We start from the raw sequence: 25734 nt of genomic DNA on the forward strand, positions 1-25734 counted from the left end.
TTGAGGTGGTAGGAGGGAGTACAGTGATTGATTTTAATGGCTTCATAAACAACTATATAAAACAGTCCATAAAAATTCATGCATTTTCAGTGTAAATTCTTTTGGAAATATAGAGAAAATTTATCTACAACAGAGCGAACTGTAACAGTGACTTCATTCAGTTGGGTGGTTCACCACAAATATACTTGGCTGCATAGAAAGATTATTATTGCCTACAAATAAACTATGAAAGGTAAAGAAAAAAAAAAGTCATGTAAAAAGTATATTTTATTTAACATCTAACAGATGCTTCTATTTTCCAGACTGTGACAAGTCAGTTCCTGCCAACTCACTCATTTCACGACAGAGATCAAAGAACTAAGCACTAGTGAATGAACACTGGGTATGCTTAAAAGACCTTTCCCTTTACCAAAAGTTACATTCTTAAAGAAATATACAGAAACTCATTTATAGAATGACAAAAAGCCTGAGTTGATGGGGTAAGCCAAGTCATAATAAATTCAAAGAGCCTGAGGAAAAAGACCATCGATTTACTATTTTACAAAAAATTTACAATAGTAGTATTTAAGGAAAACAAACATGATAGCTAAAAAAAAAAAAAAGGGAAAAAAGCATCCATGTGTTTTTTGTTTGTTTGTTTTTTTACAGCTAAGATGTGTTATTAAATAATGCATGCCTTATGTGGGGGAATTACAAAAACACACACACAAAAAGAAAACTGCTGAGGAAATGACAAATGCTGTAAATGAGGTACTTCAGGTGGTGAGCCTGAGTCCAGACACCTTAAAAATCACCTTATAACATTATTCATGTGACAACCAACTTCTTGTTCAGTTAACACTTAAATAAGGTAGATAATCACATTAAGAATGATTGAGACACAGAGACAACTAACAGTCAAATACAGGATCCAGTGTCATAGGTTGGTGACATATGAGGCAGCACTCAGGGTCAATTGTGTCCATTTGTGTAAAAAAAACGTTTTATAAAAATAACAAAAATTGTGGCGCATGCTGTTGAGCATACACGACACTACAGCTTTAAACTCTTAAATACAAAAATAAGCTTTGATTTATTTATTTTTCTAATCTGTTGCCTGCTTTGAGCCGCTCCCTGCCGGGTTCCCGAGATGAGCTGCTGCTGAAGCGAGGAGATGACAGTCATGCTGAACTGACTGATACGCAGTGCTTCAAACAGCTTCAGGTTGGAGTCCACAGTCTGTGTAAGGCATTTGCTGTGTTTCCGAGTTTATGGCTGCTACTTGCAGACCTGGGCAACTCCTGTTATGTTTTGCGGCTGCTCCAAATCTGCTCTGGTGTGCTCTTGTGGTCTGATGAGTAGTCAAAAGGTGAGCGGTGCCCCAGTGGTGACCGGGAGTCGTAGGGTGAGCGCTGCCCACTGGCTGAGCCTCGCTGCTCTGTCTGCCATTCTGAGTGGTAGCGGTAGGAAGAGCGGTGGTCTGAGTGATGATCCTTCATGTCCAGCCGGTGGTCTCGGCTACTGCGGAATTCCTCTAACTTCCTGTGCTTGCTGTCGTCATAGTATCTGCGCATACATACACATTAGTGTCAGTATGGCTAAACAACACAAACGGCCACTTCTTTCACTATGACCTTAACTTCAGTCTAATTCCAATACAAATCAAAGCATTTTAGTGGTGTTTTCCACCTGGCTCTCTTCCTCCCTGAATATGAAGGTCTTGCAAAAGCAATTCTGAATTCTTTAAAACCTACTTGTGGAGCATTTCATGTTTGGGCCTTAAAGAACTTGTGTAGCCTGTAAAAATCAACTGAGGACATTTCTATCTCTGGAAGAAGAACTTTGAGCAGTTCTCATCCCTCACCTGTCCTGTTTGTCTCTATCCCTGCTCTCTGGTCTGTAGTGGTCTCTGTGGTCTTTTCCATTGCTGAAAGAGGAATACGGTCTTTTTCGGGACTCTCCAGCTGTGGATTTCCTGTGGGAGTCAGAGCTGTGTCTCTCCTTACTGGTGCTGCTCTCAAAGTGTCTTCCTGAAGGCTGATGCCTGTCAGAGCTGTAGCTGTCCCTGCTGCTCTCGTCCTGGTGAGAGCTGTCCTTCAGCCTTTCAATATCTGAAGACAAAGAAGGGAAAAAGTGACAGCAGTGTCAACCTTTTCATCCTATTCTGTGTGTGTGTGTGTGTGTGTGTGTGTGTGTGTGTGTGTGTGTGTGTGTGAGAGACAATAGACTATACCTGCATGTCTGTAGCCATGGGTGTTTATACTTCTAGTGTTCTGCTCCAATGCCTAAGAAAAATCATCACCATCATCACTGTGGATCTCTAACGTCAGTAGAGATTATAATTATAAGAAATGACAGTGCTTTTACATACCTGGGCATTCTCTTGCCTTTTCTTTACTGCATGCTTATAAAGTTTGTGTAGTTTTCTTGCATCAAACTCAGTGAATTTGGAAACAAATATCCACAAGTTTCTGGAATAAAAACAAAAAACATTTCCATCTGCTTAGCAAATATAAATTACTCAAATAACACTTGTGTGAGACATTGAGTGTAACAGTGTTTATGACAGTCTTAAAATGTACAAAGATGCCTCATTTATTTAAAAAAGAAGAAACACGTCCACATCTATTCAAAGCTACAAATCTACCATGCGGGCATGTTACTTAGTGAACAGACCCACATGGTACATTCATGACAAAGTGTCCAAGGTTCAAATGGCATTAGTCAGCTGCTTAACTTGACATGTTAATCAAGACTTTAACTAGAAGAGGCCACGTAAACTAACTTTCTCCACTGTTTGATCAGGTCCGGATTTGAATACTCCTTCAAACACTCGGTTATGTGGTCTCCTATCTTTATGAGGCACTGCCGTGTGTGTTCGAGCTGCTCGCGCTCCGACAGCCCTTTCTCCGGTCTGTCCAGCTGCTTCAGAGCTGCTTTTACTGGGCGCATCCTCTCTTTACACTGCAACACAAAAGCAAATATGCACCTCAGGAAGTGAAATCCATGTTGTTGCTGGAATTGAATTATGCTCATCTGTTAATCCATGACATTAATCATGAAACTATTTTCTATTTAGAGATTTGATTATTAGCCCAACATACCACACTAAAGGTCCTCTGATCCAGTTCCTCAGAATCTTCAGCTGCTTGCACATTCTCTCCACTAGCCGTTATGTGGACCGGCGTGTCATAAGTTTTCTTTGTCCGTTCTCGTACCTCATTTTTGGCTTCATTCTGATGTAAAAAGGTTCTGAGAGTTAATTCTTGACTAAATTACAATTCTATTCTTAGTATAATTATCAATCAATAAAATATAAATCACCTTTTCTTTGCTTTCCTCTTGTTTATGTACAACCTCAAGAGGTTTTGTTTCTTTTTTCTCTTTTAGCTCCTTTGTGTCCTTAATCTCAAAGCTTTCCTCCTTCTTCTCCTTTTTGATTTCTTTTTTTATCTCCCTCTCTTTGACTTCCTGCTCCCCTGATGAGGAAGCTTCCTGCTCGCATTCCTCATCATAGTTCTCTTCCTCGTCATCTTCCTCGTCATCCTCCTCTTTAACCACCAACCTGTCTGCTCGGCTTCGTCGGTTTGGTAGCTTCATAGGTGCCAGATCCTGATCATTAGAGCATGTTAGCAACTTACTTTCAAACTGAAAATTCAATATATTCATCTTAGGCACAGCGCACAAAAAAAAGCAAAATAGATAAATTAATAAATGTACCTTGTCTGTCTCCATTTCATCCTCATCATCTGACCTCTTGTCTGATGGGAGATCTGAGGATGGGCTCTTAACCATCTCATCTGTCTTTGTTGACTTTTGAGTTTTGCTCTTTTTACTTCTGGGTTTCCTCTTTCGTGAGCTGGCCTAAATACAAAGAAGCATTATAGATTCTGGAAAACTTAATTGTCCTTCCATCCATCCTGAGGGGTTGGGGGGCCTTGAGCCCATCCCAGCTGCCATAGGGCAAGGTACACTCTGGACAGGTGCACTAATTTAGAATCACCAACTGCCCTGATCCAAGTTAACATGTCTTTGGACTGTGTGAGAAAGTCAGACTACTTAGAGATAGATATAATTAATCTATAAAACAATTACAAAAAAATAAATAAATATCAAGATACACAGATGACATGTAAAGTTATATGAAGACTTACATTTCCTGCTTGTTTCTGTGCTTCTTTTTTGGCCAAGTCCTTGCTCAGTAACTTGATGAGGTAGTCTGCTCTGGTCTGTAACTGTTTGGCTTGTGGTTTCTTGTCAGGGTCATCTGGCAGGAGCTGTTCAACAATGGACACAGTGAAATATCCCCAGTGAAAACTGCACACTGTTCATGTTGTCACACTTTTTAAACACATGCTCCTTCTAAATATGTTTGTATTGCAGGTCTGTTTTTAGAAGCAAATGTGGGTGAAACACTTTGCACATTGCAAAGCTGTGTATTAAATGAAGCATCGAAGCAAATACACGTATTCCTGAGCATCTATGTATTCATAAATAATTATATACATGAGATTAGACATTTATTGTGCATGGACTGACCTTGTGTGTGAGATTAAGGTCTGGGTCCATCTTAATCATCTCCCAGCTGCCATAACCATACTCGTAGATTCCTATGAGGAGGCTGGAGTCGTCTTCCTTCCCCCACTCAATGTCAAAATGTGCTGCCTTTGAGTGACATGGAATGACATACCTATTCAAAAATATAAAATTAATATCACAGAAACAGAAATATACAAATTCATACAAATATACAGTTAGTCACCTCTAGGGGCACGGTTGGTGTATGCAGAAAAACCTGTTAGAGAATTTGTGTGTTACTGATTTATTTTTGATGTTTAAAAGACCAACAGCTTAGACAGCAAATCAGACTGAGTCATACTTCTGGTTTGACAGTAAAACTGCCTAAATGTGCAACGTGGAGATTTTTCCCCCCCTGTGGACATGCAGATGGATGTCAGAATTTTCGCATTTAACTGTTTCAGTAAGAAACAGAAACTTAACTGTTTCAGTAAGAAACAGTTAAGTTTGTGGTGTGATGTGCATGTAGTACTGTGATGTTGTAAACTGTTTGGTTGTGCTTAGGAAACAAGAGACTGTTTTATTGAAATGGCACTGATTGCATTTTGCAAGCATCGGCTCTGCCAGCTGATTGCGTAGCTCGGTACAATCAGCCAGATGAGGAAAATCCGGAGTGTAAGACTCGTTGGTCATTGTTCTCTTTTATAAAGTGCTTTACGTATGCAAACATACAGTTATTACTATTAATACAGTTATTAAATAAAGAAAATAGAAATATTTAACTTATTTTTTGAAATCCATAAGTATGTAGATCTTTTAAATGGAACCTTTTATAAAAAGAAAGATACAGCCAATTTGTATCTAGTTGGATTGGTTAAGTGAACTGTAATGTGACATTAGAGATCTGAAAGATTTAAACCTGTTTTTATTTTTAGAAAAACAACGCGATTTTGGCAGCACTATTGTTGTAATAAATCCATTTCTTTATGGGTCATTCACCCATAGAGTGGTGGCTAGTAGGAGTGGGGGAAAAAAATCGATACTGTGTAGTATCGTGATATTTTGCTTGCTAATAATGTGTCGATACAGGGACAGCAGAAATCGATATTTTGTTACAAAAAAAGGTTTTTGTGCTCTGATTTCAAGAGCATGTTGATCCTTTTTCTGAGCAAGAATCCTGACATTCCTTCACTGTCCAAATGTGTTTAACTGTTTTTTGGCAGCAATAAACATGACAGTTTACTTATTTTAATTTAAGACATGTTTTATTTTAATTAAGTTTAAAACTTTTTTTATTTAATGTAAAATTATATTTTGTTTTAATTTACTTTCAAATTCTTCAGTTGCTGAAGGGGCTGCATAGTTTTCATAAATAGCTATAATTGTACCAGATGGTTGCATTCAATTAAGTTGGACTAGACTGTAATACAAACCGTTCAGTTTGTCAACAGTAAAACTGACTGAAATGAGAGAAAGATTCAGTGCAGACTTTGATATTAGATAAAATGAATATTGATAAAGTTTACCTTTATGTACAGAATCTGAATATCGCAAAATATTTTAAAAAATTGCAATAATATCGTATTGTGCGTTAAGTATTGTGATAATATCGTATCGTGGGATGTATGGTGATTCCCACCTCTAGTGGCTAGGGCTCTGTTTTTTGCTGTGGCCTGTTGAGGAGAAGGTGTCTACACAAAAGACAAGAACAGCGTGGACGAACTTATGAAGAAGGCAGAATTATCAAGGTGATGGAGAGAAGAATGCTCTGAAAACTAAAATCAGTTATGATCAATCCTGCTGATCATAGTTGATTTCAATTATGTATTAATCACATCTTAATGCTGATGCTCTGGAGGTTAATACCTTTAACATTTTCAGTTGAAGACTGACTGCATACTGCACTGACTCCACACTGGACAATAATACATACTGATATGTGACACATACGTACACACTTTGCAGCAAATGATTTTTTCTAAGCTTAGCTGCCTGCTCCTCCAGTCATCTTGATTATGACTTCTCTAGTGGACGAAGCCTTGCAGACTTGATCAGCTAATTGGACGGGTAATGACTGAAGCCCTGGTCCTCCAGTCCATATATGAAATGTTTTTGGGAAAGATACTGAGCCCCAAGGTTCTGAACCCTGATGTTTGCATCAGGAGTGAGCGTGACAGAAAATGGTTAAAAGATACAGTGAGCAAAAAATTACTAAATAAAATTAAATAAATAATCAGTCTTACTTCTTTCTCTCCTCTGGGTCAGCAGGAATAGCCTTGTGCAGTGGAGCCAGCTCTTCCTCATGCGAGATCACAAGCTTTGCATTCACCTGGACTCCAGAGATCCTGAACGTAGGGCCTTTCACCTTCCCTCTTCTGCCCCCTGATAATCAAAGAAGCGGAACAGAAACTATTTCATGATTTCTTCATCTAATCCTGTGTGATGCCATGTAATTTCAATGACAAGAAGTTAAACTGTGGCTAAACAAAATAATAACTTGTACTGAAATCCTAGCATAGCAATTTCAAAATAACTTGTCAAATACAAAAATATCTGAAAGATCCCGCATAGCCCAGCAACGAATATTGTGCAAATTTAATCTGAATGCAAATATTTTCTTAAATTATTAGAGCACATCTGTAATTTAAAACCACAACACAACTCCCAAGATTAGTACTGACACTTGACACAGACTTCAAATTATAACCTTATTGCTTGGAACAAACTGAAATTTCAACAAATGACTGGAAATTAATAGAAACGCGGCCATGTTATCATTACAATAAAAATATACCACACATATATGCATTAAATGCACAGATTAGGGATGTGCGCGATTAATCAACTAAATGATGCTGATGTTGCTAGTTGGCACAACCCGCACTAGTCAATGAATGTAGTTGTTGAGAGTGAAGTATTGCGTTCTAAATGTCATGCAGCCATCTACTACTAGATGGAGTGGCAGTCCAGGAAACAGCAGAATAAACTGGCATATAACCACTCAACAGACATGTGGATGTTAATTTGCATGGAAAGAAGACTTCTGTTGCTAATGTTAGCCACCTCAGAAAACCAGTATGACATCATTTACCCAAAGGTGCTATGATCCCGCTCAGTTTAGAACAAACAAACAAACAACAACAACAACAAAAAAAAAAAAAAAAACAACAGCTCATGACAGCAATGCAGAAGATATTTCAGTTTTGCTCAAGGCAGAAATATATATATTGAGCCTGAATACACGATTCCAGGGCTCAAAATGACCACATCATGCTGTTGTTCATGCAGCTTTGGAGATTGTCCATTAAAGGGGCCCCAAATGCAACTTGAGTGTTATTTTTAGACTAGTCAGTCTCATTTTTCAACCCCAATTAGTTAAACAAGAAATTTGTTGGCAGTAACATCCCCAGCACAGATATTTTAAATGAAATTCACTCAAACCAAAGCTACTTATTTAGTTCGTATCTAGGAAAACACACACAACAAATGTTAGTTTTCAGATTTAAATCTTCCTGTAGAGAGAAGTAAACTGTTTTAGAACTTGAAATTATTTGGAATAATTGTCTTGTTTGTAAACCACACAATACTGATTTGTTTAGTATTTGAAATTACTCCTTTTTTTGGTGAATGTAAGTATTTTAATTTGTATTCTAATATACCTTTTTCATATAAAGGTCTTGTTTTAAAAGAATACAGATGCCACATGTCCACCAGAGGAATAGACATTATGATAAGAAGGACGAAAAGTTTTTTTTTTTTTAGTTACCTGAATTTTTCTCTGGCCCAGAGGGGTTTTCTCGTAGTGTTCTCAAACATCCATTGTGAACAGTCTCTGCCAAGCGTTTTAGGTCATGCTCAGACTTATCCACGAGTTCAGCATCACGAGCAATCGCGTCCAACCTAAAGACAGCACATGTTGAGCAGACTGCCATTTATGTAAACAACAAGATGAAAGTGTAGCGCACTCTACCTTTCCAGTGGTCCTCCAAATTTTTTGTAACTCTTGACAAACCTGTCAATAGTGTACAGATATGTTAAAAAAAGGAATGTGTCAGGCTGATTAGATGTACACACACACACACACAAAACATAGTTAACATAGTTACCTCCGGATCTCAGCATCACTAAAACCTTTGATATTTTCCCTTGGAATGGTTCTGGGCCGCCCTCGTTTCTTTGGCCTCTTTCGATCAGATGTGGAGTCACTGTCGGAACCAGAGTATCTCCTGTTTCTACTTTGCCGGCCCTCATTTGCATTCTGATAAATCTGTTCAAACAAACCATTAAAAATCACCTGAATTTAATTTACAGTCTCATATTGCAAGCATAACAGTTCTTAACAGTTTGATCAGATTCGATACGAGCATGTCTGAAAGATTTCAGCGTAAACGCATTCTAACTTCTGATCAAGATAAAACATTGAGTATCTTATGTGATCCCTTCATTTTTTCTCTCTCCAGCAGTATATAGTGTATTTGTTGTGACTCCTTGGGTACCTGTTTGGCACAATTCCTCATGCGTGGTAGCATATAGATTTCTTCCAGCTCTTTCTGTCTTTCCTCCTCTTCCATTCTCCTCCTTTGCTCCTCTGGAATGATATCATCCCAACTCCGCTGACTTCGCTCAGAGTCGATGTCTATTTCCTCATCCTCCATCATGGAGAAGTTGGCCACCTGCACAGATTTGCACAAACTAAATACACGGACCACTTTAATAATGTAACATATTGAACACTGGTTATCAAGTTTCTGAAAGGAGAAAGACAACCTCCCCCCAACCTTAAACTGAGACAACAGTTCTTCTCCAACTGTTGAAGGTCCGGGGTCATTTTCCCTGGTCTCAGCTCTTTTGAGGATCTCATCAATGTCCATTTCCTAGAGAGTTGATTACAAGAGACTTCAATTCAAATGAATTTATATAGTACCAAATCACACCAACAGTTGCCTCAAGGTGCATTATATTGTAAGGTAATGACACATTTTGGAAGGGAGACAGATATTAATAATACACTGTCTGAATGCAGAGTGATATATAAAACCACAGTGAGTGAGAAAGGTGACTGAAGAAGAAATACTCAATGCATCATGGGAATCCCCCAGCAGCCGACACCTATTGCAGCATAACTAAGAGAGGATTCAGGGTGACCTGATCCAACCCCAACTATATGCTTTAGCAAAAAGGAAAGTTTTAAGCCTAATCTTAAAAGTAGAGATAGCGTCTGTCTCCTGAATCCAAACTGGAAGCTGGTTCCACAGAAGAGGGGCCTGGAAACTGAAGGCTCTCCCTCCCATTCTACTTTTAAATACTCCAGGAACAACAAGTAAGCCTGTAGTGCAAGACCGAAGTGCTCTAATGTGGTGATATGGTACTATAGGGTCATTAAGATAAGATGGGGCCTGATTATTTAAGACCTTGTATGTGAGGAGCAGGATTTTGAATTCAATTCTGGATTTAACAGGGAGCCAATGAAGGGAAGCCAATATAGGAGAAATATGCTCTCTCTTTCTAGTCCATGTCAGGTACTCTTGCTGCAGCATGATCAAGAATGGATCATAAAGTGCTGTGCATGTGTATAATGGACCAGTTTGGAATCGTAAATTAATGTAAATCGTAAAAAAAACAAACTAATCGACTAATTCTGGTCTCTGGCCAGTTGATAGTTGGAGTAGGTCAATGTACAAGTGTACTGGGGCAATAAAGATAAGATAAATAACCTTTATTAGTCCCACAGATGGGAAATTTGTTTTATTTAATTAAATTAATTAAATGTTATTTTAAAGGCAAAGAGTGTTAACATACTTTTGAAATATTTTTTCTCTTTTTGATGAAACGTTTGTTTCATGCAATGCTTTTTAAATACATTTAGACATTTGCACTGTGGTACAAACCTGAGGCTCTTGCTCCTCCCCCTCTTGTTCTTTGAAAAGCTCCTCAGCCCCAAACTTCAGGATTGCAGAGAGCTCCTCCTTGTTGAATGGTGCTGAACTGTATGCAGTAATGCACACACACACGCACACACACACACGCACACACACGCACAGACACACACACACACGCACACGCACACACACACACACACACACACACACACACACACACGAGATTAAGTCACTCAAATTTTGGGGTGAAATGGACTTGGCAGCGCTGCCAGAAACAATATGGGAACAAGCACAAAGTTACTTACCTGGACGGAGCAGATCCTGTGTGGAGTACAGTTTTCCCAGTCGTATCCATCCTCTGAATAACAAGATGGTCTAGTACCATTTTCTTCTTTGCCCTCTCAATGATGTCCTCCTCCACTGAACCCTTTGTTACCAGTCGGTAGATATTCACCTGCCGGTCCATAACAATTGGTAAGATAGGCAAGATAATGATAAAGAATAAGTGGACTGGTTTTGTATTGTGCTCCCTTACGCTCTATATAACATGCCCCACAAACACTTTTTTCCTATGCTTAAGTAGCCATCAAACATTCACACACATTCACATTCTGGACACAGAGAGTAACTTGGGGTCACAATCTTGCCAAAGGGTATTTGGCAAACGGACTGGAGCAGCTAGACATCAAACCAACAACCTTCTGATTAGCAGATGACCTACTGTACCTCCCGAGTTCACTGATTCATATACTGCACGAATCAATGAACACTGTTTTTAATTCACTGGTAAATTTTCAGCAGTTGCAGCTTGGTGTAGACTTAGGTCCATTAATACTGATTAATACTAGTGAGAGTGTACGAAACTCTACAAATGCAAATACAGTTTAAAAAATATAATGAATTTGAATGATTTAAGTTTCTTCTTACCTGTCTTTTCTGTCCAATCCTGTGGGCTCTGGCTTGCGCCTGCAGGTCATTTTGGGGGTTCCAGTCCGAGTCAAAGATGACCACTGTGTCAGCTGAAGCCAGATTGATGCCCAGACCTCCAGCACGTGTAGATAACAAGAAGCAGAAATCCTGTGCATAGAAACTGATATTAGGTACAGGCCTTCCTAAACAGCATCTAAAATAATTAAGAGTTACTGTACCTCTGAACCCTCTGCATTAAAGTGGTCCAATGCTTGCTTCCTCATCTCCCCTTTGATGGAGCCATCTAATCGCTAGACAAATTTACAACATTCAAAATTATTAATATATTTAGAATGGATATACAAATTTTATTCACAATTTTTATGTGTATGTAGTGTTGTGGTCAGAAGTTTCTATACATTAATCATGGGAATGGAGGTCAAGCCATGGCCTCAATTGCCTTAAGGCAACTGTTGTTGTGACCTGGTGCCATATAAAAAAAATTGAATTGAAGTTGAACCGAATTCGACCGTAGACTAATTTTTGCACAATATACATGGGTGCATAATTCAAAAATGAATTTACACATAAAATAAACTCATTTCTAATCCACACAGGGTAAAAAGTATACATGCAGGTTCAAATATATACCTCTATTACTACTGGTTACATATTGCACCTTGACCAGACACTTTTGGTAGTCTTCAACAATATTCTGGCATAATTATGACTGAATATTTGATCAGTCTTCTTGGCAGCAGTGGTGCCGAGTTCACAGTTAAGCTCAGGGCTTTAGGCATTCCAGAAGCATAATACTGGTATGTTTAAGCCATTGCAAAACCAGTTTTGATATGTGCTTGGGGTCCTTGTCCTGCTGAACACCAAGCTGTGTTTATGTTTTAAAAATCTAGATGTTGATTTGAAGTGATGTTGAAGAATTTGGCATAGTGCTCCATCATTCAGTATCTTTGTGCAATGTACTAGAACCAGCGGCAGCAAAACATCCTCAAAGCAGGATATTGCTACCGTGTTTGACAGTACAGTGTTCTTACTTCTTAGGTTTAAAAGCCTCACCTTTACTCCACTAGTCTAAGTCTTATCTGACCATGAACCGTCCTCTCATCTGAGGTTGACAGTTTAGGTCTTTTTCCAGACCATGGCAAAGTCTGGAAAATTTTTAGGCTTTGCTACAACTGTATGAGCTGATGATCTTGGAATCTGCAGTTGTTTGGAAATGGCACCAAAAGACCTTCCAAACTTGTGTGAATCTACAGTTCTCCTTGATCTTTCCCATTATTCTGACTGCTGGTCAATCAATTGAGTGCTTTTAATAAAATCATGCTTATGCTGGCAAAGAGACTACCAGTTGCAGTCAATCATGATTACTAATTACGTTAACCCACCATAGCTCTGTCGAGAAGGAAAAAAAATGACACTGTGGAACATTCAGCACCACTTATTGAAAGATTTAAGTGAATGTATGTATATATTTGAGCATGCATGCATACTTTTGACTTTGTGTGGGTTAGAGAAAAGCCAAAAATATTGAAACTTGTCCACCTAAATCATGTTTAAAAAAAAAAAAAAAAAAAAGTCTTTAAAGATGCATGCTGTGCAATCATTTCATCTTGGAAAGAGAACTGTTTAAATAAAGCATTAAAAGCAAATTACCAAATTACCATGGCACAATTAATGACATGATATGTCACTGATGTAAAGTTCTGACCACAACTGTATCTACAATATGTATTATGGTATTGGAAAAACAGCATATATTTACCTGAAACAGGAACTGTCTGCTCCTCAGATATTCAGCCAGGATATCAAGCATTCGTACCATCTGGGAGAAGATGAGAACTCTGTGTCCCCGTTCTTTCAAACGCACCAACAGTTTGTCCAAGAGAACCAGCTTTCCACTGCTGCGGATCAGATGCTGTAGGAGGACAACAGCGCTCAACAGTCATGACATAAACTGAATATATAGTAGGTAACGGTTTACCTGATACACTTCTGGAGCACACAACACAAAATAGTTGTTATTTTTATTCTAACATGATCACCTTAAAAATAATTTAAAATGCATCCTGTTCCATACAATAATAACTAAAAAAAAAGGTATTACGTATGTTAAGTTGCAGAATTTTGACCTCAGTTTTTAAGAAAGCAAAAGAAAATGTGTAGCATGATATTTTCCAATTATTCACATGCAAATATAATTAGATATAATTTATATATCTAACATATAATTAGGGATGGGTATCGAAACCCGGTTCTTGTTGAGAACCGGTTCCCACTGTTTCAATTCCTTGGAATCGTTTGCCATTTTTGCAAACGATTCCCTTATCGATTCCAGTCGCCCCGAATGACGCCACCACGTTGCGGAGCGTCATTTACCTGGCAGGAAACATGGCGCCTAAGCGGCTCAAACGCTCAAAAGTTTGATTATACTTTATGAGAACCGATGACAACAGGGCAACTTGCAAAGTAGATATTTCATTTAAGGGAGGAAACACTACGAATATGCAAAAGCATTTGCTCACAAAACACGCGATGACACGCGTTTTTAATTCCGCTCCGGACTCGTGACTCTCAACCCAGCAGCAGCGCTAACGTTTGCACGTCCTCTCCCGTTAATGCGGCAGGTAAATAATCAACTAACAGTGCATATTATGTTAGCGCAATCTGCCTTATTACAAGACCTGCCATTACTGTACATGTAGGTGACCATGATGAGAGAGACAGACAGAGTCTGGCTGGCGCTCGCTGGCAGTTCTCGCTGCAGTCTACCGGTAGCGTCTCCTTTCAGGCCAGGATAGACTAATGTCACCGAGCAGTGTCTAAGTTTGTGGTCAAAGGCTTGCACCCATTTGCCACAGCAGATGCCCCCGATTTTTGGTAAGTGAATGTGTTTAATTGTAGGCAGGGACATTACTGGATATTCTTGTGTAATTGCCACAGAACAATTTATGTTATACTTTGTTATTGCTACAGAAGAATGTTGCAGCTTTAAGGCAGGGATGACTCCTGGAGTTGCTTTCTCACTGCATATGCTTTATTTCACAATCAGATCGATTCGATAACAAAAACATACAGCAGCTCCTCTCCTACTCCTAGCCCTTTGCTGCGGTGGAAAAAAGAACGACTTCAATCCCCTTCAAGGAACATACGTACAAAATAGTTTTCCTGATACACCAATGGGGCGTTCAATGCCATCTTGTAAATATGAGTACTCTGGCAGAGTAACAGTTCAAATGAAAAATACACCAGAACAAACAAGCAAACAAAAAAAGAAGTGTGGGGTACCTTTGAACCAATGAACAAAGTATAACAATTTATACTTTTTAACATAACCCGACCCCGTCAATATGTGATATGTCTCACAAGAATATTTATTTTATTATTTTACATTTACAATTTTTTTTTCCTGGGGACCCTGTGACACCCCATTGAAGAGCCGTAGGCTGGATCTCTCAAGATCTCACTGTTGGGTTTGTAAGGCCATGTTACTCCTAAATTTCTATCTTGTTCAAAGAGAAGATATAAAACAAAGCTCTGAGCTAATCGACCTTAGTGTTCTCCTTTTCTTAAAAAAAAAAAAAGAATCGATAAGAGAATCGATAAAGAATCGAATCGTTAAACAGAATCGAAAATGGAATCGGAATCGTTAAAATCTTATCAATACCCATCCCTACATATAATATAAATGTTAGAGAATTTGTTTATAGAGAGAACCAGTCAACCCTCAAATGGCAAAAATGGTTTTTTGCACCGCTGACAAAGCATATAGTGTTAAATTAGAGCAGCGTGTCCATTTCTTCTTCACTTTTGCAGACATTTAGACACACAATCTAAATCTGGTTTTGAATAGAATTTATCATATGAAATGGACAGCTAACATTTATTGCAGTAAGCATGATTCTTATTTGGGTTTCAAAAACCAAGAATTGAATGATTAAATGTGGTAACACATTTAGGAAAATTAAATACATTTAAATATTGTAAATGTATTTATTTTAAATGAGTAAAACCTCAGCATCAATATTAATATTGTTACTACATAAAACATACCTGTAAAGCTTCAGCTCTGTTAAGGAACTCATTGTCCTCTGGAGGTTTAATAAGGTAACAGTGATTACAGCACTTCTTCAACTCCATCATGATGTTGAGGAAACCTGACGTGCTGCCTTTGGTACCTTTACTCAGAGCCTTGTAGTTCCTTGTTAGGATCCACCTGAACACAAACAGGCAAACAGGACACATGCATATATTACTAATGCTATAATATTTTTAGTGATGCTTAAACTTTGAGCCCAAGCTACACATCCCTGCCCATGTTTCTTGAAATGCAGGCACCATCCAGCTCTTACTTGTAATACTGTTTCTGAATGGCACTCATTTCCACTCTGAGAATCTGCTCCACTTTAGCTGGAAGAGATTTCTCCACATCCTTCTTGACACGGCGCAGTAGAAAAGGTTCCAGCTCTTTGTGAAGACTGGTGTAGCCAGAGTCTCTACCTTTGCCATGTTCATCCTCAAACAGCTCCCACGAATGAAACCTTTTGAAATGACAAATTTTACACAAATCAACTGACTTATAGTGATATAGAAAAGAAAAACAGGAACAAACTGGTTAGGTGTGATTATTCTTCATTTCTAAATGCCTTTAAATTTTTATCTATTGTGTTTTTGTTATATTATTATACCACTGTCAAAACTATTTTGCCCTGTCTGTCACCATTATCCACTATTTTGCTTTAATGTAAACAAAGAAAAAAGTGCATAAACATTATCTGCACATATAACTCACACCTTTGCCTATGCAGTTAATGTAAATGAACAAATTTACTGGTACTGACATACTAATTCAATTCAAATTCATACTTAACATACTAAGAGTTATTGCTTGAAAGTAACATTAGCCATGGCCTACTTTTCAGGCATAATGAAGTGCAGCAGGGACCAGAGCTCTTTCAGGGAATTTTGCAGTGGTGTTCCCGTTATCAGAAGCCTGTGATTGGACTTGAAGTCGATCATTGTCTTGTAGAGGAGGGAGTCATCATTTTTCAGTCTGTGCGCCTCATCCACACCAATGAAGGCCCAATTAACACTGCCCAAAAATGACTGGAGACAAAAGTTGTTTAAAAAAAAAAAAGTAAGTAATTTTAACATCTTCTGAGTCGAGCTCTATCATTTCATGTGTTATAACTATAAAAATGGGCAAAATACACAACCTAGGATCTATAATGAAGTAAGCCAGCTGACCTTGTCTTTGAGGAGAATCTCATATGTTGTAAGGAGGATGTTAAATTTCAGTCTCTTGCTGTGAGAATGCATCCACTCATGTGTTCTGATCTATTCACAAAAGAAAAGGAAGACAACATTAAATTGTAGAATTAAGACAAACAAACAATTGCTTTTCTCTGATAAGCCCCGTTTAACAGGTGTTTAAAACCACAATACCATATTCCTGCTGCTGATGTCTCCCAGGTAGACCACAACATTCATTTGAGGGGCCCACAGCTGGATTTCTCTCTGCCAAGATGTTAGTGTTGAAAGAGGCACAACCAGCAGGAAGGGCCCATACAGTTGGTGCTCATTAAACTGGTAGTTCAGGAAGCAGATGGTCTGGATCGTCTTCCCTAACCCCATCTCATCAGCAAGGATGCAACTGTTGCTTCTATGAATTAAGACAGAGCAGACCAATAGAACATTCAGCATGTAAGAACAGAACATAACCCAATAAAATTTGGTGGGGATCTAGGAGAAACCCCAAAATCCAAATAATGACAATGTTTTCTTGGATATTTGTCCTACTTGCACCAGGAGTGGGCCATCCAGTTCAAGCTGTCTAACTGGTAGTCTCTGAGCTCCAAACCATCACCTCCTATGTAAGCTGGTTGCTTCTTCATGGGCACAAATCTAGGTCTCTGTTTCAGCACCTAAGTGACAGAACAGAAGTTGGAGAATTCCTTTCTGAACCAAAACTCAAAGCTCAGTATATTTCAAATCAGAAAATGTAAGAGAATAAAGTTTGGAGTAAGTTACCTTGCAGTCTCTGAATGGAATGGTCTTAGATTGGTTTCTGCTCATGTAATCATCGATGCATTTCTGGAATTTTTTAGCAATCAGACAACCATCTTCCCAACTACACTCAGAGTATGGTAAGCCCTGCCATTTGCACAGGTAGTCTGGATAACCAGCTGCTGACTTCTGGTTTGAATGTCCTGGTCAAAAAAAAAAAAATCAGACTTATTAAGCTATACACATCCAGTGTTGCAGATTATATTGAGAGCAGAGTGCTTTATATATGCAAAAATACCTATTATTCGCTCTACAAGCTGGTACTGAGAACGCAGGTCATCCATTAATTCTTCCTGACAATTGAAATATTCAATATCCTCTGGAGATGCTGCCTTCAACCTGGTGACATGGAAAAAAATAAAATTGAAATTTAACAATGTATGTATTGTTTTATGTATTATTGTAGGGTCTACCTTACAATATAAAGCATAAAGCAAAATAAAAGACCGCAAATTTCTGTGAGCAGTGTTAATCCCCATAGAAAAAATAAGAAACTTTAGAAAGTTGATATAGTGCTGTGGCAACCCCCACAATCTGCAGAGCTGGTGGATTACTGTTATTTCTAATAGTTTCCAGAACAAGACAGCAACTAATTTTCTTTTTCTTCTCATCCTAGTTAGTGCTAAAGTGTTTGTATTCCTTTCTTTTGGGGATTTTTGCCATCTTTCTGACAGGTTTATTTTGAATTTTCAGTCCAATAACAGTTTCTTTCACTTACATTATTGTCTTTTATTCAATAATATGATTATGACATTTCCTGCTGCTCAATGTTTAAAACACTTTAGCATGCAAAGAGCTCTTTAAAAGCTTTCTTAAATCAGCAGTGCCAAGTTAAAACGCTTACCATTTTTTCTTCTCCTGGTCCTTCTTCTTAAAATTGTCCAATTTCTTCATGCCCTTGACATTCTGTAACTTGAGTGTCTCCTCAGTCTCCCAGGTGTTATGGATATGGGCCCAGTTCTTCCACTTTATCAAATACTGGATATCACCAGCTTCTTTGTTGGGATCAAAATTTGCATTTGGATCTCCATCTGCCTCGATAGCGTATACAGTTGTTGAACTGCCCGTTGCTGTTAGGAAAAATAAAGAAACAGTGCTTAAAATGTATTTACTTAAAGACTTGAATAGACCATAAGGAATGTTGAGCTGTTTGTGTCACACAAAGATCAAAATAATAAAATTTACCTCATTGACTTTGCACCTAAAACCACTGTGATAATTCTGGGCGATTCCTATTTCAGCGTCAATTTAACCAGAATGTATGACATATTTGATCTTGACTCTGTTTCTTACCTTTTTTCCTCCCTATCCTGCTGTCCATTACTCTCTCCAGTGTTTCAAACTCATCTTCTTCAGGCTGTGGAACATCTTCACCCATAACTTCAACCAGATCATCTGAGTCAGTCTTCAGCTCCTCGTCCTCCTTATAGCTAATGTTGACCGTGGCTTGCCGCCGTGGCCCTCCAGATGTAATTTTCTTAAAGTTATCATCCTCATCGTCAGATGATGAACTTTTCTGGGCTTTTTTTCTCTGGGTGTTGCTTTTTTTTCCATTTCGAAAGTTCATCCTGAGACATGAATAATAGATAAAGAGGCAGTGAAGTTTAACTCTTTACATTCCTTCACAAAACATCAGATCCAGAGCTAAACAGCTGAAGTGAGTTACTGTGACGAAATAGTTAAAAGAATAGTATAAAATAGCGTATCTAAGCAATAATTAAAGACCATCTATCAACTCACTTGGTTGGAGGCTTCCTGCTTTTGATTTTGTGACTTGGCTCATAGTCTGATGCTGTTTCAGACTCTTCTGCTGATGAGTCTGACCCAGAACCACTACCAGATTCTGAACCTGATCCAGAGTCAGAAGAACCAGATTTTCTTCTCATTTTGGATCCACTGGAGGAGTCCGATTCATCACTACTTGAAGAGTCCTGGAAAAACATACCACAAAATATTAAAAAAAACAAAACAAAATGCATGAAAAGTCAGATTATGATCATTTGACTTAGGTACACTTATGCAATATCTAATTGTTGACTAGCTTCCATTCAAATAGCAAGAAAAATGTTTTTGGGGAAGGGTTAGGGTCTATAAGAGTATAAAACAAACCTCATCCGATCCACTATTTGATGAGCTTTGTCTCTGTTGTTGTTGCTGCTGCTGAAGCTGCTGTCTCCTGAGCATAGCAGATCTTTGCACTGCTAGGATACTTGGGTTCGACTTCCAGAACTGCAACCAATGAATGCACTCAAAGATTAGCAAAAACAGAAACAGTACACTGCAAATGTGCCAGACCGGTTAAATAAAATCTACGTTTTATTGAATGGTCCAGGGTTTTGCCCAACCCTGCTGTTCTAAGCTAATGTGTAATGCAAGGGTCAGAGTGTGGTGATATACAGCCATAGCCCTTTTCCATGAGTACCTACTCGGATTGACTCAACGCGACTCGTTTTTCATTATCAGCTAATGTGAGCACGGTCAATATAGCAATGTGGCCAAAAGTCTCAGGGTATCATTTATACGGTACACAAACACATGCATGTCAAAGCAATAGTATACACTACTTGGCGTACGGCTTATTGTCAGACCCAAGGACCACAGGGGTGTGTTTTGTCCTCATTGTTGGGTTTTAAGAATTGCAGGTTTAATTTTAGTGAAGGAGTCACTTTAATGACGCATCAAGTTACGCCATTGACTGGCCAATCTATAGCAAAGTGTCTGTTGATGTCAAATTTTCAGATTTCCGCAGACTCTTCAGAACCCCGACCGGGTAGGTGTTTAAAAACAAACAAACAAGCAAACAAACAAAACAAAACAAACAAACAAACAAACAAACAAAAAAAGACGACAAAACTGGTACCAGATACCATCACCTAATGGAGTCGAGCCGAATAGGTACTACGGTAATGGAAAAGAGTACATCTATAAACCACATCAACAAGGCAAGTTGTATGAGATCCTTAAGATATGATAAAACCTTATTAACAAGACTTTGTTTGTGATATTGATTTTGGGTTTAACATGGAGAAAATGAAAAGAATATGGAAAAAAACTGATAGCACCCTAGCACAGGCCTTTTAAACCCACTGAATGCTTTTCAGGGAGTTTTTAGAACAGTGTGTTAGTAACTTTGTTATTAACACACCATTTTTAAATAGTTTTGAGACCGGATGCTTTTAACAATAAGAAGACAGTGCTAGTCTGTTTTATGTGCGGGTTAAAGGAGATATCTTAGCCAAAAATGACTTCAAGGTTCCTCCCTGTAGTAGTACAGGCCAAGGTAATGCTAGGGCCAAATATAACAACCTCAGTTTTTTTTCAAATTTTAAAAGTAGAAAATTACATGTCATCAAGTGCCTGCAGCACTATTTTCATCACTATTTTATTGGCCTGTCATGTCGTCTGTCAAAACATGAATAGATTGAGTTCTGTCCAGATTATATTGATCATGTCTCAGATTTATATGAAGGAAAAGTTATTTAGTGATAATTATCTTTATCATTTTATCGCCTAGCCCAATGCTGTACTAACCTCTAGTAGGACAAGCACAGAGACAAGTCCACTGTCAACGGTCATAAAAAGATCATACTAGCACTGTATGATAGTATGGCAGTAAGACCTTCACTAGTACTGTTTATGTGCTATTAAAATGATTTTTAATTAACAAAGACAGCTGGATGATTTGTCTTTTCAATCAATGCTTTAATTGCAACCATCTATTAAACTGATAATTCTTAAAACTCAATAAATAGCGATCAACTTCACTTTTAAGTAAACTTGACAGTGGGAACCAAAAAGCTTAGGCAACATTTTTACAAGTGCTTTTCTAAATAATATCATGTTTGTACATATGCAATAGAAAATAGCAGCCCACCTTTTGGGAATTTAAAACTTTATTTTTACCTCAGCTCCATCAATGTTTGACTTATTTGGTGGTTCGATCTTCTCCTTTGACTTTTCTATGTCAGAATCGGATTGGCTGCCAGAGTCTGAGCCACTTCCTGAGTCACTGCTCCCTGATTGGCTGCTGCTGCTGGAAGAGCTGGAACTCGAGCCTGAGCCGGATCCTGAAGCTGAACCCGATCCAGAACCGGATTCATCATCAGAATTACTGTTACATATAAAGACATTAGTAATTACTAGATGAATCAAGTTCTCAAAGCAAAACATTACAACAGGTTTTACATACTTGAGCAGAAATAACATAACAAAAGTTGGGTTTCCCATATCAGAAACAGAAATCATTTAACCCCTTGGAGTCTCAACTGCTCACTCTCCAACCCCTCTCCTGCTCAGCCTGAAGGTGGAGATTGACACATGACACATAGGTGTATGGAATCAAAAAGAGGTGCAGCAATGCCTTCCAAAGAATTCTATATTTAAAAATTCTTGCTATACCATGAATGATTTTCTATGCAAATATAAATAAGACTATTTTGTCATAAACAGCAATAATCAACTGTTTCTCCAGTAAATATATCATGTCACAATATGAAACCACCTGCATCACTCATATCTCCAGCTTTAGAGAGCCATTAGTGACAATAGTGGAGCAGTACAAGAAATCCTGCCTGTGACAGGGATGGGCATCGGGATTTTATCATTATCAATTCTATTTATCAGGGTTGTCACATTATTAGAATTTAAAGTTTGATACCAATACCCAGGAAAGCACACGATTCCATTTCCAGGGCAAAAGTATCATAGCATGCTGCTAACATGGACACTGAATGTAATGATGTGAATGGGGACAGGACAATGACCAAGAACACAAAAATGAACTGCTATGAGACAGCCCTGATGGATTCTCATGGACTTGTCAAAACCAACAGACTTAGACAAAAACTTTTTTTTTTGTTCAGAATAAACAATATAAATTGACACAAGTTGTTTGTTTTTTTTTACCGTTAGGAACTGGAACTCAGTCAATCCTATACCCATAGACGAGAGCTGTGGGGAATTTGTAATTTGATTTGATATACTTTTATTAGTCCCCTTGGGACTAATAAAGTAATGCAAGTAAGAAAACCTTTTTTATACAGCACCTTTCACAGGTGAAAAACCACAAAATGCTTTACAATAAAAACAGGCATGAACAAAAACACAGAAGATTAAAACATAAAACAGTATACAACCTGAAACTAGTTAAAAGCCAGTCTAATTAAATTAGTCTTCAGCTGCTTCTTAAAAGAATCAACAAAACAGCGCAAACACGGAGGTAAGGCATTCCACAATCCAGGGGCCACAGCTCTAGAGGATTTATCCCCTCTGTTCTTAAAGTGAGTTTGTGGGATCATTAACAATCTTTGACTGGAAGATCTCAGACTGCAAGAAGAGTAAGGACTAAAATGTTTAAATTAATTCTAAAACGAACCAGTAGCCAATGTAAAGAGATTAAAACTAGAGTAATGTGCAGTCTCTTTCATGTGTTGGTTTAAAGCCTAGCAGCAGCATTCTGTACCGACTGGGGACGGTCACGTAAACACGTAAACAGACTGTCACACTAACCAAGACGAGCTGAAATAAAGGCATGGGTAATCATCCTTAATTCAGCTTTTGACAGAAGAATTCAAAGCTTAGAAATATTTCTCATTTGAAAAAACAAAACAGTTTCAAATTGATCCACGAGAATGGCTCTCCAAAGACATGGCTAAATAAAAAAAATAAAAATAACACCAAGGTTTCTGAATTTGGATGCTGAGGGATGACTATAACGTGTGGTACCTTTAACAACAATTTATAACCAACAGTTATAGATTAGTATTAGGGAAATGCTATACTGTCTCTATGTAGCTTTAAGTGCTTCACTGCAGCTAAAGCTAGCTAGGTTTCAGGTATTCATTTCTCTACTACTTTCTACACTCACATATACAGGATTTTATAAAACTGAATTATAATAAATGTGTAATTGTGTACATATTTTTCAGTTAAGTAAAAAATATAAAATGCATAACAAATGACATAAACATTTGTATTGGCTACTGACAAAGGGCCTCCGATGGTGTAACATTTGACACATTTGCCTGGCAAGCAAAAAATTGCTTTTGATTTGATTGGGGTTGCATCCAGAAAAAACTGTGCCAAATCAAGCATGTGCTGCCACCTTCTGTGGCAACCCCTTGTCACAAGGGAACAACCAAAATTAGATCTCTCCATCACAGATACCTTTTGACGGTTGTTACTATCGGTCAGGTGAATGGTTACAATCTAGTATGTAAGGTATGAGATGATGTTCTAAATAAGTAAACAACAAACTGTTATTTCTATTTGTGATAAAAAAATAAATAATCAATACCTGGATTCTCCACTGCTGTTGCTTACACTTTCATCCTCACTGCGTCCAGCCATGCTGAAGTCAAAAATATATAGACTTCAACCTGGCAACCTGTAGTAGTACGGTCCACGTGTTTAACCTGTGAGCAAAAATACACACAAGTTTAAAAAGAACTGTATGCTACAAATGCTACAAATACTTGGGGTTATATTATTACTCGTTGAAACAAGAATAATATCAGGAATAGAATTTCACAACAACATGCATTAAAATATCTGATTAGGTGGAGCTTGATAAAACTCAGTTCCATATGGCAAAGTACAAGCTTAGTGTACCACCCGTGACTGACTACAACCAATGCATCAAAGCTTGTCCTGTGAACCATGCAAGCAGGGACGCAAATATACTTTCGCTAAATTAGTTTCAATTGAAACCATTTCAAGACATCTATCAGGTCTGTGGTTTCATCCTGAGAGAAGTGAACCGCGTCTGAAACACAGATAAACGTGTTGAGATATGACTATTTCAAGTTAAAACTAGAAAAGTGTGATCTGTGTGGATGGCTGTCACTACATGCTACTTAGCTGAACGTCATTTATCCCACACCGCAGAGGCCTATCAGGCCTGCACTATACCAGCGTGTTTTCATGTACACATGAAGCTCCGTGTGTACCCGAAGAAGATGAAAAACTAAATAAATAAATAAAAATAAAATCAGAATAAATAGTTTCAGGACACCCTCAAGTCATCACTTGGGTACACTATCACTATGGTTACAGTTTAGCAAGTAGCTCAAGCTAACTAGCTATTACCGGCTAACGATGGCAGTATTAGCGATTGGCGGGTAGTAGTAGCGTATGCAGACATAGCCAGCTATAAAGAACAAATATACAAAATAAGATTCAGCACAAAACCTGCAACCACCTGATTACCTGTAACCACTTTGCTATGTTTATCTAGCTACAGTTTGCTAGCCGCTTTATGCTGTGCTATTGTTTTCTGGATTTAAAATCCTACACGTGACAACTGTGAACTTTATACCTTTACGGTATGCACCGCAACCAAGTAGCTCAAACTGTACGTACCTTTGGTACTTTGTTTCATTTTGTGTCAATGTGGGTGAAATAAACATGAGGAGAACTGGCTCACAGGCCATCACAAGGGCTGTCAAGGCAAACAGCATTAGCTAACGCTATGAAGCACGAGGCTAGCACAGAAGCTAACAAAATGAGAAAACTTTGCTCTAATAGGAAACCAATAGAATGATAACTTTAGAGTTACAGATGATACTCAAAGTTAATCATCAATAATATTTAACTATGTAAATATATGCGCAATCAGTGGATTGGGATGAACAGTTAAACAAATTTAGTATTCATCATTAAACCCACAAAACCAAATTAGCTAACCAACTTCACCCTCTCCCATCTTGTTTTCATTCGCTGTTCACTTCTCGCGGCTTTTACAACATCAACATGCAACGTTAGCTTACTTTTCGCTAGCGTAAGGACTAAGTAACTAAATGATGTGTGTTACCTGTCTTTAGTTTAGGTTACTCGTGAAACTCCGATAAAATATTTGTCTAAACCAGCCTTTCCAGTCCAGGGGTCCTTTCTTCTTTTATTTAACTGGCGAGCTAGCAGCTGCTGGTAGCTAATGCTACCGTAAACTTGCTAGCTATCTCCCGGTTAGGGAGCGCAGCCCGAAAGACTCCGGTCGATAGAACTGGTAGAATGTTGGTTTTCCTCTTCTTAACCAAAGTCCCGTTTGCCGTTTTAGAAGTTACAAAATACAGTGCCCGTTGATAAGCAGCGACTGTAGAAAGCTAGCATTTCAATCCAGTGTCTTTCCACAACCGGCCTCCGCCATGACGCCGTAGGGTTCACTTCTCCAGGAAACCCCGGACAGTGACGTAACGACTCTGCTCCTTACTCCTCCACTGTAGCAGCAGGAAACGTCGGTTTCTCATAAGTCGTCTTTATCTTTATTGGAACAAATGGAAATAAAGCTAGTCTGATAATTTAGGTCATCACAACAACAAGGTTATACATATACAAGGTCGTACATAAAAGTCCGTCTTGTTTAAGGAATTAC

The 25734-nt window shown here is 38.3% G+C and overlaps 1 protein-coding gene across 1 annotated transcript; it reads right to left on the reverse strand.

Annotated features, from left to right (window-relative positions):
- Positions 1-25560, reverse strand: chd1 (chromodomain helicase DNA binding protein 1). Its single transcript, XM_004564578.5, has 36 exons — positions 25177-25560; positions 23662-23779; positions 21270-21477; positions 19476-19595; positions 19107-19297; positions 18660-18934; positions 18211-18436; positions 17605-17705; positions 17331-17509; positions 17100-17224; positions 16746-16962; positions 16548-16637; positions 16216-16406; positions 15653-15841; positions 15354-15516; positions 13066-13218; positions 11525-11596; positions 11304-11453; positions 10682-10830; positions 10386-10482; positions 9276-9371; positions 8994-9170; positions 8604-8764; positions 8468-8509; positions 8264-8397; positions 6741-6879; positions 4519-4669; positions 4134-4256; positions 3700-3843; positions 3304-3591; positions 3084-3215; positions 2765-2943; positions 2351-2450; positions 2213-2264; positions 1844-2090; positions 1-1545 (listed from the first exon to the last, which is right to left on the reverse strand). Exons 2-36 carry the CDS (start codon positions 23712-23714, stop codon positions 1284-1286), a joined length of 5376 nt encoding a protein of 1791 aa, XP_004564635.2. The 5' UTR covers positions 23715-23779; positions 25177-25560; the 3' UTR covers positions 1-1283.
- Between the last annotated feature and the right edge of the window lie 174 nt (positions 25561-25734).

The sequence above is a fragment of the Maylandia zebra genome, linkage group LG7 (assembly GCF_041146795.1).
Source record: "Maylandia zebra isolate NMK-2024a linkage group LG7, Mzebra_GT3a, whole genome shotgun sequence".
NCBI lineage: Eukaryota > Metazoa > Chordata > Actinopteri > Cichliformes > Cichlidae > Maylandia > Maylandia zebra.